At 53.3% G+C, this 18,555-nt stretch overlaps 1 protein-coding gene across 1 annotated transcript in view; it reads left to right on the top strand.

The window, feature by feature from the left end:
* IQCA1 (IQ motif containing with AAA domain 1) overlaps positions 1-18,555 on the top strand; it is a 156,388-nt gene that overhangs the window by 66,367 nt on the left and 71,466 nt on the right. Inside the window, exons 8-9 of the mRNA XM_062202570.1 lie at positions 2,530-2,670; positions 14,938-15,013. Coding sequence (XP_062058554.1) covers positions 2,530-2,670; positions 14,938-15,013 — 217 coding nt within the window. The remainder of the gene's footprint in view (positions 1-2,529; positions 2,671-14,937; positions 15,014-18,555) is intronic.

Here is an 18,555-nt window from a genome sequence, read left to right as displayed (position 1 = left end):
TCTCTACCATATAAACTATAAAACACTGATGAATTAATTTGAAACTGTCATAGGGAGTGGAAAGATAGTTCATGATCTTAGGTTGGAGGCAATAATATTGTTAAAACGTTCTTAGTGCCCAGGTGATTTGCAGACTCAACGCGATCCCTGTCAAAATTCCAAGGGCATGTTTCACAGAGATAGAGAAAGAAACCTAAAATTTATGTGAAACCACAAAAGACTTCAAGTAGCCAAAGCAAGCTTGGCAAAAAGAAGGAAGTGTTAGACATCACACTTGCTGAATTTGCAATACATCACGAAGCTACCATAATATAAACGGCGTGATGCTGTCATAAAAGCAGACCAGCAGAACCAAATAGAGTCCAGAAATAAACCACGCATTGCAGTCCACTGGTGTTCAGCAACGATGCTGGAGATACACAACGAGAGGTCAGTCTCTGACAAGTGGTGTTGGGGACACTGTATACCCACAGGCAGAAGCGTCAGTTAGGCCCTTGTCTCACACCTCACACAGAAATCAACCCAAAGTGCATTGAAAACATGTATGTAAGACCTGACACGGTGAACTCTAGAAGAAAACAGAGATGAGCTCATGACGTGGTCCGAGCAAAGACTTTCTAACTATGGACCTGAAAGCCTGGGGCAACACGGGGGTAAGGAGACAGAAGGATCGACTCCAACTAAAAGCTGCTACACGGCAAAGGAAGGAGCAGGCTGGAGAGACCCCGTCTGCAAGCCACAGCCTGGTAAGCGTCCTGTGTCAGAATATACACGGAGCTCAGACACATAACCCACGGCAACGGCAAAGGACCTGGGTTGACCTTTCTCTGAGGAAGACTTCCAAATGGCCAACAGCCGGCTGAACAGAAGACGCCCGGCATCACAGGACAACGCAAGGTCCAGCCACAGCGAGGTGCCGCCTCCCGCCTGTTCGGCTGTTGGCGTTTTTTATGTATGGTATTTCATACTGTAGAAGAGATGGAGGTGTATCAAAAAGTTACCCAACAAGCGTGGGCCAGGACGCGGAGCAGCGGGAACTCGCTGTTGGTAGGGATGGAGACTGTGCAGCCGCCGTGGGAGAGGGGATGGAGTTCCTCCGCACACTAAAGGCAGAGCTGCCGGTGACCCAGCATCACTACTGGGGACGTTTCCAGAGGAATTGAATGAGCGCGCTGGAGATCTGTCTCCTGGCAGCGTGGCTCGCACCGGAGGAGTGATGTGACACAGGCAGACACGCAGGCGACCTGGGTGCGTGTCAGAACGAATGGATAAAGACAGCTCCTGTGCACAGAGGGATTCCATCCTGCCGTCTAAGAGGGACACTCTGTCTGGTGACCACACGGGCGAGCCGGGAGGACATCACGCCACGGGATGCGTGTCCTGTGCGGACTCCCTGTGCGTGACCCTGACACACGGAGTGTGTGTGTTTAGTTTACCCCCTGTGCGTGACCCTGACACACGGAGCGTGCGTGTTTAGTTTACCTGTGTGCGTTTCGTGCCGTGGACTACATCCACGCGCGTTCTGCATCTTGCCTCTTTCTTTCACCATTGAGAAATTCAACCCAGTTTGCAGAACCCCAGCTCTGCTACTTAGCGGTGTGTGCTCGGCCAAGTTCCTGAACTTTGTGTTCCAGTTCCGTTATCTGTAATAGAACACGCGTGTGTGTGTGTGCGTGTGTGTATGTGAAGAGAGAGACTGTGTGTGTGGCAGCAGGTGCGGTCGTGTCTCTGAGGCCCTCGGAGCAGGGCCTGGCGTAGCATCAGTGCTCCGGGTGGAAGCTGCTTCGTTCTACAGCGGAAGAAACGGGATCTGGGGAAGCCCTGCAGCTTTTTCTGTCACGTGACCAGGGAAGCGCAGAGCCCAGGACCCACCGGGAGGGGGTCTAGCAGCTCCCCCGTGGCGTCTCCCAGAATTCACAGCTCTGTGGCAGTGAGCACGTCCTCAGTAAATGCCTGCTGTACTGGATTGTGGCATTTGCGGTTTTTTTTTGTACAAATCTGCCGATTCTCCAGTAGCGTTAACACTGTGTGAACAAGGCACTTTAGCCTAGGCTGTAAATTTTAGAATGGGTGGTCTGTTGGGCTATAGGAAATACACATTAGACCACGAGAGAGTGAGGCTGACTGTGAGACCAGGCGTGTGGTCATTCATACAAAGGGAGTTATCTCGGGAGCACCTGTTGCCGGCAGGGCTCAGGCAGGAAACAGAAGGTGTCCTGAGCTGCACTTCGGAGGGTTGTGGGCAGGGCTGGCACAGCCCAGTGGCTGAGATGCTCAGGAGGCTGTGGCCTCTGCTGACCTCCGTGGGACCTCTGAGAGCCGGGGCAGCTCCAGAGCCCTCAGGAATGCCAGCCTCTGATAGCCAGCAGACTGTGTGGTGCCCCTGTAGGGTCGGCCCCCGGGGTACAGAGCGGGGCAGCAGAGGGCTGCTGACCGGTAAAATCATCCTCCCGGACGGGAAGATCAACCCACCTCTTGAAAGGGGTCTGCTAAAACGCTACCGCTGTTTTTTTTTTTTTTTTTTTCCAGGTTATTGATGATATCATTGCAAGCCAAGAAGAAGAAGAAAAAAACAAAAAGAAGAAAAAAGAAAAAGAAAAGGAAAAGGAAAAGAAACCCAAGAAAGCAAAAAAGGAGACGGAAAAGAAGGCAGCAAAGGACAAAGTAAAGGTAAAGAGTTTGCATGTGGGATTTGAGAAATTTTATGTAATTGTTAGCGACTTTTCTGGCTTTGATCCGATGGGGTACTCTCAGATCTCGTGACACTGATGTCACAGGCTGTTCCCTCTGTCTAACCACAGTTCTGTTTTTACGTAACCGATCAGCAAGTTGCCGTCGTTTCTATGACTTAAGAATATCTGTGAGGATGAGGAGCAGCCCACAGCTCGGAGACCCTGTGTTTGCGCACACACAGAGGGGCTGCCGAGAGTTCATGGAAAACAAGTATTGTGGAAGACTATGCGTGGATACCACAAACCTGACGCCACAACAAGCTTATCTTTTAATGCTGCTTTTTCATGAACTTTGGAAGACCCCTACATGTGAAAAGTTTGAGTTTTCATTCTTCAAGATAAAGTCCCACTTCTTTTCCCACAAGGGTAGAGAGAAGGAGAGAGATACTTGACAGACAAGTAACACGGGAAATTGAAGGTAACTAACGCATTGCCCTCTCGGGTCGATGTGAGCAGAAGTGTTTGCTGCTTCCTATCCGAAGGAAACCAGAGCTCACCCAGTGTCACGTGGGCCGGGCCTCCCCTGGTGGGGTCCGTGGTGAGTCAGGGGCTCCTACCCCGGGCTAGTGCCTGCAGGGTCTTCATCTGTACGCATCTGAGAGGGGCGTCCCAGGCTGCAGTGAGCTCCCGTGTAAACCCCTTCCCTGGGAAACGGAGCCCGGGGTTAGCAGCGTCATCCCCCAAACACGACGGTCAGACGTCCTGCACAGCTGAGCACAGACGCAGTCCACACGCCCTCTGAAGATCCCAGTCCTGCTGTGACCACAGCGTGCGTCACCCCTCGAGGGTGGGTCCCCACAGGTCGTGGCCCTCTGCGCCTCATCCCAGTCGGCCCTCGGGAGTGGTCCCTAAGGTTAGGACCCACAGTGACTCTGCTGGAGGCCGACCCAGCTGTGGCGCAGGGAGCAAGGCCGCGCTGCCCACTCTGCTGGACGCAGAACGTGGATCCCGTGACTCTCGGGGAATGGCAGCCTGAACCCCAGCGCCCCGTCACAGCGGGCCTCTGCGACCACACAGGACAGGGCCAGACTGAAGACTCAGACGTTGTGAGAGAAGAAGGAGAATGTGCAGTGGCAACGCCTGACATCCACCTGCATCCCACGGGGACACGACGCAGACGCAAGCTCCTGTTGACAATGGCCCCGGCGTGGTGGCGGCTGCACCACTGGAGACGACTCGTCCCTACCCTGTGACAAGCCGCAGATCTCTCGTCTTCCCCCACCCCTTTCTCTAACCGTGTTCCTTTGTCACTTGCTGTTTGAACCAAAGGAGAGAGCTCCCAGGCCACAGCCCCAAACCCCAGTGTGGCTGTCCACCTGAGCCCCACCCCCGTGTCTCCTTCAGGACCAAGGCATTCACCCCCCAGCTACCCAGGGTGTCAGTGCCAAGTCCCCCCACCCAGGAGTTAATCCAGTGTGAGCAGCATCTCCCTGAGACACGTGCCTCCTGGGGAAGCCACCCCAGGGACAGTGCTGCGATGGAACCAAGCCCAGTGTCCTGCCTGCCACCTGGTGTTGCTATGGATTCGTTCTGAGAGGAGGAGCGTGGTGGGGGCAAGAGGTGCGGAGTCACCACACAGACCCTGGGAGTCGGGTGAAAGCAGACCTGAGGCGAGCAGCCCGCAGACTCGTTTATTTCAGTTGGTACAGCAGCTTATATAGCCAAGACCAGCCAATCCGGTCAAGGGGCGGTCTATGCCCCATCCAATCACAGCCTGTTGCCAGGCAGTTTCCCAAGCCATCCAATCACAGCCTGTTGCCAGGCAGGCTCCATTGCCAGGTGGGTTTCAAAGCCATTCCTGAGTAACTGATGCTCGCTTGCCAGTGGCCATCTTGGCATGGCCTTCTCATTCCACCACAACCAGCAACTCGGTTCTCCCAGCCCCCGGGCCCCCTCCAGGGCCAGCTAACAACTCAGCTGTCTGAGGTTCAGCCTCTCCCTCCTTCCCTGGTGAGCAGCAGGTCCGGCCTTCCCAGGCTCTGCCCGTGTCCAGGAAATCAGCCTGTGAGACTGCCATGTTCTGTCTGCACCCCCAAAAGTCCTACCTTGCCCCAGAAAGCTCACCCTCGCTCCGTACAGCGAGCTTTTATAATCCTGCTCACACTTTGCAGGACAGTTTTGAAGTGCCCGAGCATGAGGAGAATTGGGATAATTTCAATATTATTCTAAGCTTATTTTCCCCTAAATACACATGAGGGAGTTTTACTCTTGCACATTAAAATTTTCTTGTGGTAAAGCTTTTTACACTCAGCACACTCAAAGGTAAACTTCTGAAAAGTAGTTTTTATCCATGAGCAAAGAGAACGAGTCTCTCCCTAAACGTCACAAGTATTTACTCAAAATGAACATGAACTTGAACAAAAAAAATACAAAACCTTGGGATTAGGTGAACAGTTCTTAGGCTCAACACCAAAAGCAGGTCCCATAAAAAGAAGTGGACCGGCGCCGTGGCTCAATAGGCTAATCCTCCGCCTGTGGCACTGGCATACCAGGTTCTAGTCCCGGTTGGGGCACTGGATTCTGTCCCAGTTGCGCCTCTTCCAGGCCAGCTCTCTGCTGTGGCCCGGGAGTGCAGTGGAGGATGGCCCAAGTGCTTGGGCCCTGCACCCCATGGGAGACCAGGAGAAGCACCTGGCTCCTGGCTTCGGATCAGCGCGATGCGCCGGCTGCAGCGTGCTGGCCATAGCGGCCATTGGAGGGTGAACCGACGGCAAAAGGAAGACCTTTCTCTCTGTCTCTCTCTCTCTCACTGTCCACTCTGTCAAAAAAAAAAAGAAAAAGAAAAAGAAATGGACCTCATCAAATTAAAAAAAAAAAATGTTTGCCCTGTGAACAGCCCAGTGAGGAGGAGGAGACAAGCTGTGGACTGGAAAGAGGTGTTGGCCAAGCACCCATCCGACAGGCTGGGCTGTATCAATCACCTCAGGATGAGACAGTAGGGAAAATCTTCCGACTCTTCCCACCATTGCTGACTGCACATAAGGAGCGTCTCTGTCAAGAGTGCTTTAGGAACTGGCATTGTGTGGTAATGGGGAAAGCTGCTGCCTGCAACACCAGCATCCCACACAGGCGCCAGTTCAAGTCCCAGCTGCTCCACTTCCGATCCAGCTCCCTGATAGTGTGCTTGGGAATACAACAGAAGATGGCCCAAGAGCTTGGGCCCCTGCACCCACGTGGGAGACCTGGAAGAAGCTCCTGGCTCCTGGCTTTGGTCTGATCCAGCCTTGGCCATTGGGGCCATTTGGGGAGTGGATGGAAGATCTCTGTCTCTCTCCCTCTCTTTCTCTGTAACTCTGCCTTTCAAATAAATAAGTAAATCTTAATAAAATACAGAAAGAGTGCTTCCAGAGAGGAGAATGTTGGTGCCTCGGGCACTTTCCACAAACCACAGTAGTGCCTGCCATACTCCCGGTGCCAGAGTGACCTCACCTCCTCGGACTGTTGTGTGAACCTCACATTGGCTTCAAAAAAAAAAAAAAAGAAGAAGAAGAAGAAAAAGAAAAAAAAAGCAACAGAATGGGTGCAGCACAACTGTTTCCTCGTTGTTATGTTTCAAACCATATGATAGCTCACTTGGAATTATTTAGAACGATTTTGACCTATCCCTAACACATAATCATTAAATACTAACAAGTCTGCCCTAAATTCACTCCAGCCGTGAAGTGACTCCGCTGGGGCTGAGTTCTGGGCAGCCCCTGGGCCCTGCGTGCGGCGTGTTTCACTTCACAGGCTCTCGTCCGGGCGGCGTTAGCCCAGCACTTGGGCCCATCAGGTGGGAGTTTTACTCTTGCACATTAAAATTGTCTTGTTGTGAAGCTTTTTACACTCAGCACAATCAAAGGGAAACTTCTGAAAAGTAGTTTTTATCCATGAGCAAAGAGAACGAGTCTCTCCCGTTAAAGGGGAACCAGCGCTCCCCCGCCTTCCTCCTCTGGGTTACAGGTGGCTCGGGTCGCTGTCAGCTGTGTCGTCACACGGGGAAAACGTAGCGTGTTCAGTGTCGGGAGTGTCCGGCCTTGGCTTTTCCGTGTGAACAGGACCAGAGCTCCAAAGCTGCCCTTGCTGTGTTTCTCTCTTGAGAACTTGCTGCTTATTAGAAAAGTGAAGGGGCACCAACAGAACTGCAAATGTTACTTTTTTTTAATTTTCCCCCCAGAAACCTTTATTTAAGGTATACAAACTTCATGCATTCCATAAGTACAACTTTAGGAACATCGAGATGATTCTTCTCACTGTCCCCACCTTCCCACCCCCATGCCCACCCTTTTTCCTCCTCACTCTCCTATTCTAAATTTTATTTTTTACTAAGATCTATTTCCAGTTAACTTTATACACAGAAGATTAACACTATACTAAGTATTCAACAAAGAGTATGGAAAAAAAACCTGCTCCTCAACAGTTTTCTAATCTCTCCTGATTCCTCCTGTGACCGCTGTCCATTCAGAAGCGTTGCTCCGTCTCCTTGTGTCTGCATTTGCTCTAGGGATTCCGGAGCTGCCGATTCCAAGCTTCATTCCATGGTGGTCAAAGAAGTTGCATGGGATAATTTCGATTTTTTGAATTTGCTGAGCCTTGCTTTATGGCCTCCTGTGGTCAGTCCTAGAGGAAGTGCCATGCACTGGTGAGAAGCAGGTGTATTCTGCAACTGTGGGGTGAAAAGTTCTGTAGAGGCCGTTAGGTCCCTTTGGTCTATGGTGTCGATTAACTGTTGTTTCCCAGCTGATTTTCTGTCTGGTTGATCTGTCCATTGCTGAAAGTGAGGTATTGAGGTCCCCATTACTGTTGTGTGGGAGTCTATGTCTCTGTTTAGATCTCTTCACATTTCTTTTAAATTGCCCGGTGCCCTGTAATTAGGTGCATATACGTTTATAATAGCTACGTCTTCCTGTTGAATTGATCCCTTAATCATTGCACAGTGCCCTTCTTTGTCTATCTTAGCAGTTTTTGTGTTAAAGTCTATTTTGTCTGATATCAGGATGACTGTTCAGCTCTTCTTTGGTTTCTATTGGCATGGAATATCTTTTTCCAGCCTTTCACTTTCAGTCTGCATGAACCTTTGTTGGTGAGATGTGTTTCTTGTAGGCAGCAAATAGATGGGTTTTGTTTTTGAATCCATTCAGCCCGTCTGTGTCTTTTAACTGGAGAGTTGAGGCCATTTACATTCAAGGTGACTATTGACAAGTAGTGACTTGGCCCTGCCATTTTTCCATAAATAACCCTTTTGTTCACTTTGGATTTCCTTTGTACTTTTACTGGGAGATTTTCTGCCTTCACCTTCTTTGATAGTTATGACCATGTTTCTGTGTTTCTGTGTAGCACATCCTTAAGCATCTTTTGTAAGGCTAGATGAATGGTGACAGATTCTTTCAATTTCTGTTATGGAAGGTCTTTATTTCACCTTCATTCATAAATGAGAGCTTTGAAGTGTACAGTATTCTGGGTTGACTGTTTTTTTTTTCTCTTAAGACTTGGAATATATCTCACCATTCTCTGTTAGCCTGTGGGTTTCTTTTTTTTAAAGATTGATTTATTTATTTGAAAGTCAGAGTTACACAGAGAGAGGAGAGGCAGAGAGGGATGGGGGGGGGGGTCTTCCATCCGCTGGTTCACTCCCCAATTGGCCACAATGGCTAGAACTGCGCCAATCTGAAGCCAGGAGTCAGGAGCTTCTTCCTGGTCTCCCATGTGGGTGCAGGGGCCCAAGGACTTGGGCCATCTTCTGCTGCTTTCCCAGGCCATAGCAGAGAGCTGGATCAGAAGAGGAGCAGCCAGGACTCGAACTGGCGCCCATATGGGATGCCGGCGCTTCAGGCCAGGGTGTTAACCCACTGTGCCACAGCACTGGCCCCAGCCTGTGGGTTTCTGATGAGAAGTCTGCTGTGAGTCTGATTGGAGATCCTCTGAGAGTAATCTGGCATTTCTCTCCTGTATATTTTAGAATCTGTTTATGTTTTACTGTGGAGAGTTTGACTACACTGTGTTGTGGTGAAGATCTTTTCTGGTCTGTCAGGAGTACTGTGTGCTTCCTGTACTCGGGTGTCCCTTTCTTTCTCCTAATTAGGGAAGTTTTCTCTAATTATTTCACTAAAAAGGCCTTCTAGTCCGTTCTGGCTTTCTACACCTTCAGGAACTCAGACCCATATGTTGGGTTATTTGATGGTATCCCATAGATCTCCAACACTGTTTTAGTTTCTGACTGTAAAATTTCCGGAGATTTGTCTTCTAAGTCAGATACTTTCTTCTGCCTCACCAATTCTGTTGTTAAGGTTTTCTACCACATTTTTATTTGTTCTATTGAATTCTTCATTTCCAATATTTTGTTTTGATTTCTCTTTAAAATCTCAATTTCTTGGGAAAAATTTTCTCCCATGTCAGATATGGATTTCTTTAGTTTGTGGATTTGCTTCTGAGTAATCCTGCGATCAACTTTTTGAATTCTGTTTCTGGCATTTCTTTAGTCTCTTTATTTTCACATTCTAGTACTGAAGTGTTCTGTTCCTGTGAGGGTGTCACGTTGTCTTCCTTATCCTTATTTCTTGAATTGCTGCGTTTGCTTTCAGGCATTTGTGGAGATACTTGTTGGTTTATTTTTTTTCCCCTGTGATGGCTTTTATCTTTGGACTGTGCCTCTGTGCCTTAGGACAGTGTCTTCCCTTTCAGCGACTACCCTGAGGCGTGTGCTGGGTGTGGCCATGGAACTCTGTTCAGTGTCCAGGGTGAGGGGAAAGTCCAAAGTGACTCTCAAACTGGGCATGGTAAATCTTTTTTTTTTTTCCTTTTTTCATCAGAGAGGTTTGTTCAGCTCTGTTGGCTTCGTCTCACACTCACTCCCCTCCTCCAAGGAGACCAGTGCCTGGGTGCCAGCCCCAGTGGGTGCAGTATTCATCCACCTGCCACAAGAACCACACAAAAGACCGATGCCGTCCTCAGTGGGAGCACAGATCCCACAGCAATGACCCTCACCAGGGAATCAGGGAGCCCGGAGCGTGTGGAGCCGCCCACAGTGACTGCCCAATGTCCCAGCCACACCCTGCACCCTGCCGTGCAGCCACAGTGTTCTCACAGTCCCAGCACACAGGCCTCCCACAGACACGAGCACGCAGCCCCCTGTCGGTTCTCCCAGCCAGACTCGGGCGTCTCCTCTCAGCTGGTTGCTGGGTGCGCAGACACCAGCTGGTGCAGCTGTTATGTATGTCCAAAATGGCGCCCGCCTGCTCTCGGCTAGTTACGGGACACCGGTGCCAGGTGGTGGGGAGAGAGAAACGTGCCCCCCCTTTGCCCCTCTAGGTTGGCAGGTGCAGTGTCCCCCCAGGGCTCCAAGCCGGACTTAAGCCAGGCTCTTCCTGCAGATTGGACTGCTGCAGCCTGGTCTCACCTCACTCCAGAGCGGGGGCTGAGCCCCTGTCTGCCGGGGTCCTGAGTAGTACGCATCCACGCCCTCCACACAGGTCCACAGTGTCCCTCTAATCTGCGTGGAGTTCCCTCTGCCGTTTCCTCCCTGACTCTTCCCTGAGATTGCGCTCTCCATGTTTTTTAAAACTGTCTTCCCCTAGGCTGGAGCAGCAGGTGCCTTCCTCTTCTGCCCTCTTGGGACCTCTCTGTAAATGTCATTCCCCCTCACATGCCGTCCACGCCTAACCCGTGCAGGGCACTGTGCAGCACTGGGCGGAGTAGAAACTGCAGCCAGAGCCCTGCGAGAGGGGTCTTCCGGCCCCGCGAGCTGTCACGTGCACACAGATGGCCAACGATGAGTGTGAGAAGCAGGGGCTGGGAGGAGAGCAAAGTCACTGGGGGACGCTGGATCACCAGTGTAAGGTTTTCCCAGCCAACGCACCAAAGTTAGGCCATCACAAAACACACCAAACACTGGAGTAAGGGAGAGGGCTTATTGGGGGAACCCAGCAGACCGGAGGGAAGGGGTGAAGAGGGAAAAGGAGAGTGAGAGAGAAAGAGAGAGAAGAGGAGGCTAGAGCAGAGAGAGAGTGGGCAAGAGAGAGCGAGGAGAGGAGAGAGACGAGAAAAGAGAGAGCGAGCGAGCAGAGGAGAAGCGAGAGAGGAGACCAGAGGAGGAGGCTAGAGAGAGCCCCGTATTCAGGAACAGGTCCTCTTATAACCTTGCCGGAGGGTGGGGAGGGAAGCAGGAGCAGCGAATCCCATGAGGATGGGGGTGGGGCTGACACCAGCCAGAGGTCAGTGCACCAAGGACAAGAAGTTCACTAGGGTGGAGGTCAGAAGACCTGATTTTCCTGTCTGGCTTGCTCATGATAAAACAAAAGAGCCATCAGAAGGGTGGATACCTAGTTTGTTTCTCAATAAGCTGGGAGCTCAAAAGGAAGGGATTACCACTCCCTTGCTATTCTTACGGTAGAGCTGGAACAAGAGTGGAGAGGCGAAAGACCAGTTGGAGGACAGGGGCTGGAGAGAGAAAGCTTGGAGACAGTCATTCCCAAACTGATAAGACACAGAGAGTAGACTTTGGACCAGCCTGGTTCTGAGATAAAGTCCGAATTCTTGGGTGGGAGGGGGAGGAATAGTGAGCTGAGAGAGTGAAAAGTTGGGGCTGCAAACATGGAAGGCAGAGGTTTCAGCTCAGGCCCTTGACCCCTCGTGGAAACTTTGGAGGCCAACAGGACCTGGGCCAGAGGGCAGAAGGTACAGATAGAAGGTTTAGATCGAAGATGGAAAACCTGGAGCGTGTGGGATCTCCTTCCACTTTCCCGAGCGCTCACAGAAGTGATAAAGATCTTGAATGCTGGCCGGCACCGCGGCTCACTAGGCTAATCCTCCGCCTTGCGGCGCCGGCACACCGGGTTCTAGTCCCGGTCGGGGCACCGATCCTGTCCCAGTTGCCCCTCTTCCAGGTCAGCTCTCTGCTGTGGCCAGGGAGTGCAGTGGAGGATGGCCCAAGTCCTTGGGCCCTGCACCCCATGGGAGACCAGGATAAGCACCTGGCTCCCGCCATCGGATCAGCGCAGTGCGCCGGCCGTGGCGCGCTACCACGGCGGCCATTGGAGGGTGAACCAATGGCAAAGGAAGACCTTTCTCTCTGTCTCTCTCTCACTGTCCACTCTGCCTGTCAAAAATTAAAAAAAAAAAAAAAAAGATCTTGAATGCTATCAGGGTCAAACCACTCCTTCGTTGGGCCGATCCCTCAGGGCCAAACACGCCGCCATGGAGGGGCCAGTTTTGATTGACTGTTGGGTCGTACACAAGCCAAGCTCGATTACAGAGAAAGATGAGGCATCGTGTTTGAGGGCTGGAGCCGATCTGAGAGGGACCATGTTACTTGAGGAATCGGATGGAACGCGGTTAGAGAAAAGTTCCTGTGCGACCTGTGGAGTCAGATCCGTGGACTGCAAGTCCTTGCACCCCGGCTATCTGACTAACGAGAGAATATGGGAGCAGAAGGCGGGGTCGTCACCCAGGCGCCCGCTGGAGCCCAGGGCTTAGCCTGTAGAAGGGGAACAGAGGGTGAGTCGTCACTCACACCCACTGTTGCCCGGACACAGTGTCCGTAGAGGCTAGAAGCCTTAAGTAGGAGCTGTGGTTAGTGTCTAGTGCTACGACTTCGAACAGCCTCGGACAAGCAGACAGTGGGCCACAACTCGCAGTAGAGTCGCCGTGGGAATTTCCCGTCCGCGTCTTACCTCAGAATTTGGCAGGCCGGTGTGTGGATGGCGATTGCGGAGTGTTTGGTGGCGTGGAGGAGTTCTGGGGGTGTGTTTTGCGAATGGCAGAAATCCAGGACCCCAGAGCAGCTCAGAGATCCCCCAAAGGGAGAGCAAAGTCACTGGGGGACGCTGGATCCCCAGTGTAAGGTTTTCCCGGCCAACGCACCAATGTTAGGCCGTCACAAAACACACCAAACACCGGAGTAAGGGAGAGGTTTACTGGGGAAACCCAGCAGGCCGGAGGGAAGTGGCGAAGAGGGAAAAGGAGAGTGAGAGAGAAAGAGGAAAGAGGAGAGGAGGCTACAGCACAGAGAGAGGGCAGGAGAGGAGAGACAAGAGAAGAGCGAGCGAGCAGAGGAGAAGCGAGAGAGGAGACCAGAGGAGGAGGCTAGAGAGAGCCCTGTGTTCAGGAACAGGTCCTCTTAAAACTTTGCCGGAGGGCGGGCAGGGAAGCAGGAGCAGCGAATCCCATGAGGATGGGGGTGGGGCTGACACCGGTGGTTGGGCCATGTGGCCACCTGGCTTCTAGCAATGTCGGCAGGAACTGGGACCTAGGGTGTAAATCAGGGTGTAGATCGTGCCATAGATAAAACTGCACCATTTTCCTAACAGCCTCGGAGCAGGGGCCGGGTCTGTGACCTGGGAGAACCCAGAATGGCTTCACAGAGGAGGGCACAAGTGGTGTTTCCACCAATGAAGACGGGGCACCTGTGCCTCCCCCGGGGCTCCCTGAGCCCCGTTCCAGCCGGAGCCTTGTCTCCGTGGGCCAGGACCTTCGCACCAGGCTCCTGCGGCAGTGCCCTGCTCTCCGGGAGCTGCAAAGTCCTCCCAGGGTCCCGTCCCTCGGCCTCATGTCCTCGGGCAGAGCAGCGGGACTGGGCCGGAGGGAGGGAGAGGCCCTAGGAAAGCTGCAGAGGCAAAAGTGGGCTTGTGGCTTGCTCAGCCACGGGGCAGGGGGGAGAAATCGTGGGGACCTGAGGCACAGACACGACTCTGTCACCAGGGCATGAGTCCGGGAAAGGAATGGCAGGTCAGGCGCCCAGAGCTGCAGCTCTAGGAGCAGCGCGGGGAGAGGAGCTGGGCTGTGGCTGGAAGACTGTCCACTCTGAAGGACCCCAAGTTTGGGAATCCAATGCGCTCAGGTGGTCGCCCAAAGACCCAAGCTCCAGACCGGTAGATGTAAAAGCAAGAGGATTTTTATTAGGCGTTTGCGCAAACGGGCTCCCTGTCACCAGAGGCAAAGAGAAGCCCCGAGCAGCAGTTACAAGCATCTTTTAAAGGCAAAAAACACAGGATTGACATATTTCGCGAGGTTTGGCTTGACTGGCTAGTTTAAAGGTTACCATGGGTACTCATTGGGTCCTTTTAGATGGGGAGTGGCTGCCCCGGGCGGGGGTAAGGGGGCTATTTTCTCGGAATACCCGCGGAATGTTCTGCCTGTTAATCTTGGTGGAACATCTGGGAAGGGCGTCTGTGAAACCTGCCTGAGATCGGGCCCTGTTTCTTGTCTCAGGCCCAGTTCCTTGTTTCTAGTTTGGCAACATTCTTACCCCCAAGTGTTAGCAAGCAGAGCTGATGTGTACAGAAGCAAGAGATCTGCAATTAGCTCTTAGCCACACTCGCCATAAAGCACACCAAACACTGGAGTAAGGGTCCCTCGGGTTTTTCAACTCCTGTCCTAGCTCATGGAAGGTCCTGAGAGCACTCTGGAAACCTCAGGTGGGCACAGCACAGGCCAGCAGCGCTCCTTTTGCCTGGGGTGGTAACAGCCATGAAGTCGGTCACTGGAAACCTGGCGCAGTGTAGATCTGACACACAGAGAGGTCAGACAGGGATTGGCAAGGCCTGGATCCTGGGATCAGGAGCAGGTGGACCTGGAGGCTCTGGGCCAGAGGAGTTGTCTTGCCGGGGCTCAGAGCAGAGGTGCGTCTGGCCAGGTGGTGGCTGTTGCTGCTGTCTCCCATGTCAGAGCCGCCGAATGGGCCGCGAGCCAGAGAAGACACAGCAGGGCTGTCCCTGCAGGGGGACAAGGGCCCCAAGACCCAGCTCCAGGAAGGAAGCAGGGACTCCAGTGCCTGGCTCGGCTCAGGGTGGCTTCCAGGCCCAGGGAGGGGACAGGTGAGCCAGAAGAGGGAGCCACCTGGTGCCTGTAGAAGCCAAGTCCTGGAGGGTGACGTGGCAGAGGACGGGGAACAGAGCCAACACCCAGAGATGAGAATGAGGGCAAGGGCACCAGGCAGGAGCCAGGCAGGGAACCCAGCAGGCAGAGCGTTACCAGGTGGGGCGGCCACTCAGAAGGGAGAGCCGGGGGCCGCGGGGGCCGCCCCAGCGGGCCTGGGCCGTCCCCGCCCTGGCTGGTGGGTGCAGCATGCCCTGCTCAGATGGGCCGGCAGGGCACCGGCCAGGAGGACAAGGTCACGCCTTCCTGACCTATGTCGCAGTCACGGCAGGTGCAGCGCCCCCATCCGTGGCTGTCTGGCCTCGACACCTAGACTGGGCCTGTATTAACAAACACATTACTCTGTTTTGAACAGGAGGAAGAGGAGGAGTGGAAAATGTCCCCCAGTGTTTTCCTTCATACCTTGGAGGAAGAAAATAACTCCTACAGAGGTCAGTCTGGGAGGATACGATGGTGACTCTGGTAACCAGCGGGTCCCTCTGTCCAGCTCCGGGCGTGGTCACCAGAGGCTGCCGGCCGCAGCTCACGGCCACGACGTTCTGTCCTCCGTTTGGTGGCATCACGGCACACTGGAGTCGTCAAAGCTTCCCTCCTGTTCTGTTTTTGCTCTTTGGAGCCCGCGACTTCAGCTGGTCATCCTGCCGCGTAGAGCCGGGGAAGGAAGCTGCTTCCTAGGTCGTTTAAATGAAGACAGTAAAGACCAGCTGTACAGTGACGTTTCTTAGTCCTGTAGACGTGTGTCTGCGTTCTGACACATAATTCAGTGTAACTAGCATAGCTGTACTCCACAAGGGTCTGAACTGGTCTTTCAGACGTCCCCTTACACCAGGGCTGTTACCCCATTCGCTTCTCCTGCTCTCAGGACGAATCCTGACACAGTGACCTGAGCGCGACCCTGGCCAGCAGTGCTCTTGGTGGAATTCCTGAACGCGCCAGTCAGGAAGTGGCGAGGGGTCATTCCAAATGGCAGCCTTCACGTGCCTCCTCCCCACTCCGCTCTTATCTGGACGGCAGGACGGCACGGGTAGGGTCCTGGACTTTGCCTGGTTCTTAGACTCAAGGTTCTCGCCCCAGTACGTGGAGTCTGGGGTCTGATGTGCTGCTTATAGGGGATGAAAAGGCCTGGGCACCCGCAGTTCTCCACCCCGCAGTGGGAAGGTGCCACAACTCACCCCGTGCTGAGGCCCAAAGCAAGCCATGACATGGGGGGCTCTGCACCTGCTGTCACTGGGGAGGGAGGAGGCCACAGCGGGGAACTAACATTCCAACATGTGGGGCCCTGTCTTCCCCTGCCAGTCTCATGGAATCCTCGTAACAGGGAGAGAGACCCGTGATCTCCGTGTCAGCAGGTTCTGAGAAGACTGACGTCACCCAGGTTGGAAAGGTGGCCAACTCCTCACCACACGGGGCACGGAGCAGCCACCCTCACTATGCGTTCACCCGCACACTGCACACTGAGTGTCTCCAGGGCCGGGGCTATGCTAGCCTAGAAGATTCCTGCATGAACATGCCCACTGGGGGGCGTTACTAGCATGGGTGAGCCTAGGGATAAAAGCCATTGGGCAGAGTAACTGGAAGGCAGACAGGGTGAGGCTTTTTCTATTATCCTTTTAATATTCCTTCTTTAAAATAATGTGCATGTATTACTTCCTATTAAAAGCAAAACTTATCTAGGGGAAAGTCAAACATTGCCATGGGAAGCCAGGGCTCACAGCCTGGTAACCCATGGGGGAAAGCTCTTCAGACCCTGTGCACCATCCGTGTGACAGCGGTGCTCTGCTGAACTTTGCCACTGTACATGTGACAGCTGTGTCCACTGGACTGCACACCATCCGTGTGACAGCTGTGTCCATGGACTGCACACCGTCCGTGTGACAGCTGTGTCCATGGACTGCACACCGTCTGTGTACAGCTGTGTCCATGGACTGCACACCGTCCGTGTACAGCTGTGTCCATGGACTGCACACTGTGTGACAGCTGTGTCCATGGACTACACACCATCCCAGTCACAGCTGTGTCCACAGTACTGCACACCATCCGTGTGACAGCTGTGTCCATGGACTACATACTATCCGTGTACAGCTGTGTCCATGGACTGCACACCGTCCATGTGACAGCTGTGTCCATGGACTGCACACCATCCGTGTGACAGCTGTGTCCATGGACTGCACACCGTCCGTGTACAGCTGTGTCCATGGACTGCACACCGTCCGTGTGACAGCTGTGTCCATGGACTGCACACTGTGTGACAGCTGTGTCCATGGACTGCACACCATCCGTGTGACAGCTGTGTCCATGGACTGCACACCATCCGTGTGACAGCTGTGTCCATGGACTGCACACCGTCCGTGTACAGCTGTGTCCATGGACTGCACACCGTCCGTGTGACAGCTGTGTCCATGGACTGCACACTGTGTGACAGCTGTGTCCATGGACTGCACACCGTCCGTGTGACAGCTGTGTCCATGGACTGCACACCATCCGTGTGACAGCTGTGTCCATGGACTGCACACTGTGTGACAGCTGTGTCCATGGACTGCACACCATCCGTGTGACAGCTGTGTCCATGGACTGCACACCGTCCGTGTGACAGCTGTGTCCATGGACTGCACACTGTGTGACAGCTGTGTCCATGGACTGCACACCGTCCGTGTGACAGCTGTGTCCATGGACTGCACACCGTCCGTGTGACAGCTGTGTCCATGGACTGCACACCGTCCGTGTACAGCTGTGTCCATGGACTGCACACTGTGTGACAGCTGTGTCCATGGACTGCACACTGTGTGACAGCTGTGTCCATGGACTGCACACCGTCCGTGTGACAGCTGTGTCCATGGACTGCACACCGTCCGTGTGACAGCTGTGTCCATGGACTGCACACCGTCCGTGTGACAGCTGTGTCCATGGACTGCACACTGTGTGACAGCTGTGTCCATGGACTGCACACTGTGTGACAGCTGTGTCCATGGACTGCACACCGTCCGTGTGACAGCTGTGTCCATGGACTGCACACTGTGTGACAGCTGTGTCCATGGACTGCACACCGTCCGTGTGACAGCTGGGTGCACTGGGGCTCAGAGCAAAGCAGTGCCCTTCCTGGGAAGGAAGCCTGTAGCGTCTTCTCCTGGTTGAGCTGGGTGCTGTGGCTTTGGGTGTGCTCTCTGCCAGGTCTTTGGTGACTTCCATTAAATGTTGTGTCTTAGAATTATTTTCTTAGACACCAAAGTTTCCCTTTTCAAGTAAAACATTAGCATTTTAACCTCTGAGATCAAACCCTCCCCCCATGTGTGAAGCTGCCCTGGCCCCCTTTGCGCGTTCTCAGCTAAAAGCCCATTCCGTGCTGGAGGAGGAAGTGGGGCACTGGTCGCCTCTGAGGACCCTGAGTAGCTCCCTGCGTTTCTGAATGTCCATGAGATTCTGGCAGGGATTGGGCAGTGCCCTGTGCAGCAGTGTCGTGAGAAAAGCAGAGTGCTGGTGGACAGCCCGGCCGGCCAAGTAATCCGGGGGGAGTGGGCAGCGGCTGCTGTGTGGCGCCCCCAGGAGGAGAATGCCGGTGGCCGACACCAGCTGGCCTGCCACCAACCCCCGCGCCGCCATCCCCTCCTGTGCTGTGTTCCGTGTCCCTTTTATTACTGTCTGTGTTATCCTGCCATCTTCCCGAACCTGTCTATTGGGGGAAAAAAAAAAAAAAAGCTGCGTCCTGCAAAGCTATCTTGCTTTAGAGACCTAGACACACGGGCAGGTTTCGCATTGTGATCCTGCCACGGGAAACCTGTTTGACCTGAGCGCACAGGACACACTGAAACCTTTCCTACTGTTGTCAAGAGGGAGAGCTTACAATTTCTTTTTTACTGTTTTTTAAATTTTAACGTATACAAATTCCCCGAATTTGATACACACAGATGTAGGTACATAGTGATACTTCCCACCCTCCCCTCCCTCCCATCCACATTCTTACCCTACCTCCTCCCTC

This window comes from Lepus europaeus, chromosome 1 (genome assembly GCF_033115175.1).
Source record: "Lepus europaeus isolate LE1 chromosome 1, mLepTim1.pri, whole genome shotgun sequence".
Classification (NCBI taxonomy): domain Eukaryota; kingdom Metazoa; phylum Chordata; class Mammalia; order Lagomorpha; family Leporidae; genus Lepus; species Lepus europaeus.
This window is presented reverse-complemented; position numbering and strand designations above follow the sequence as displayed.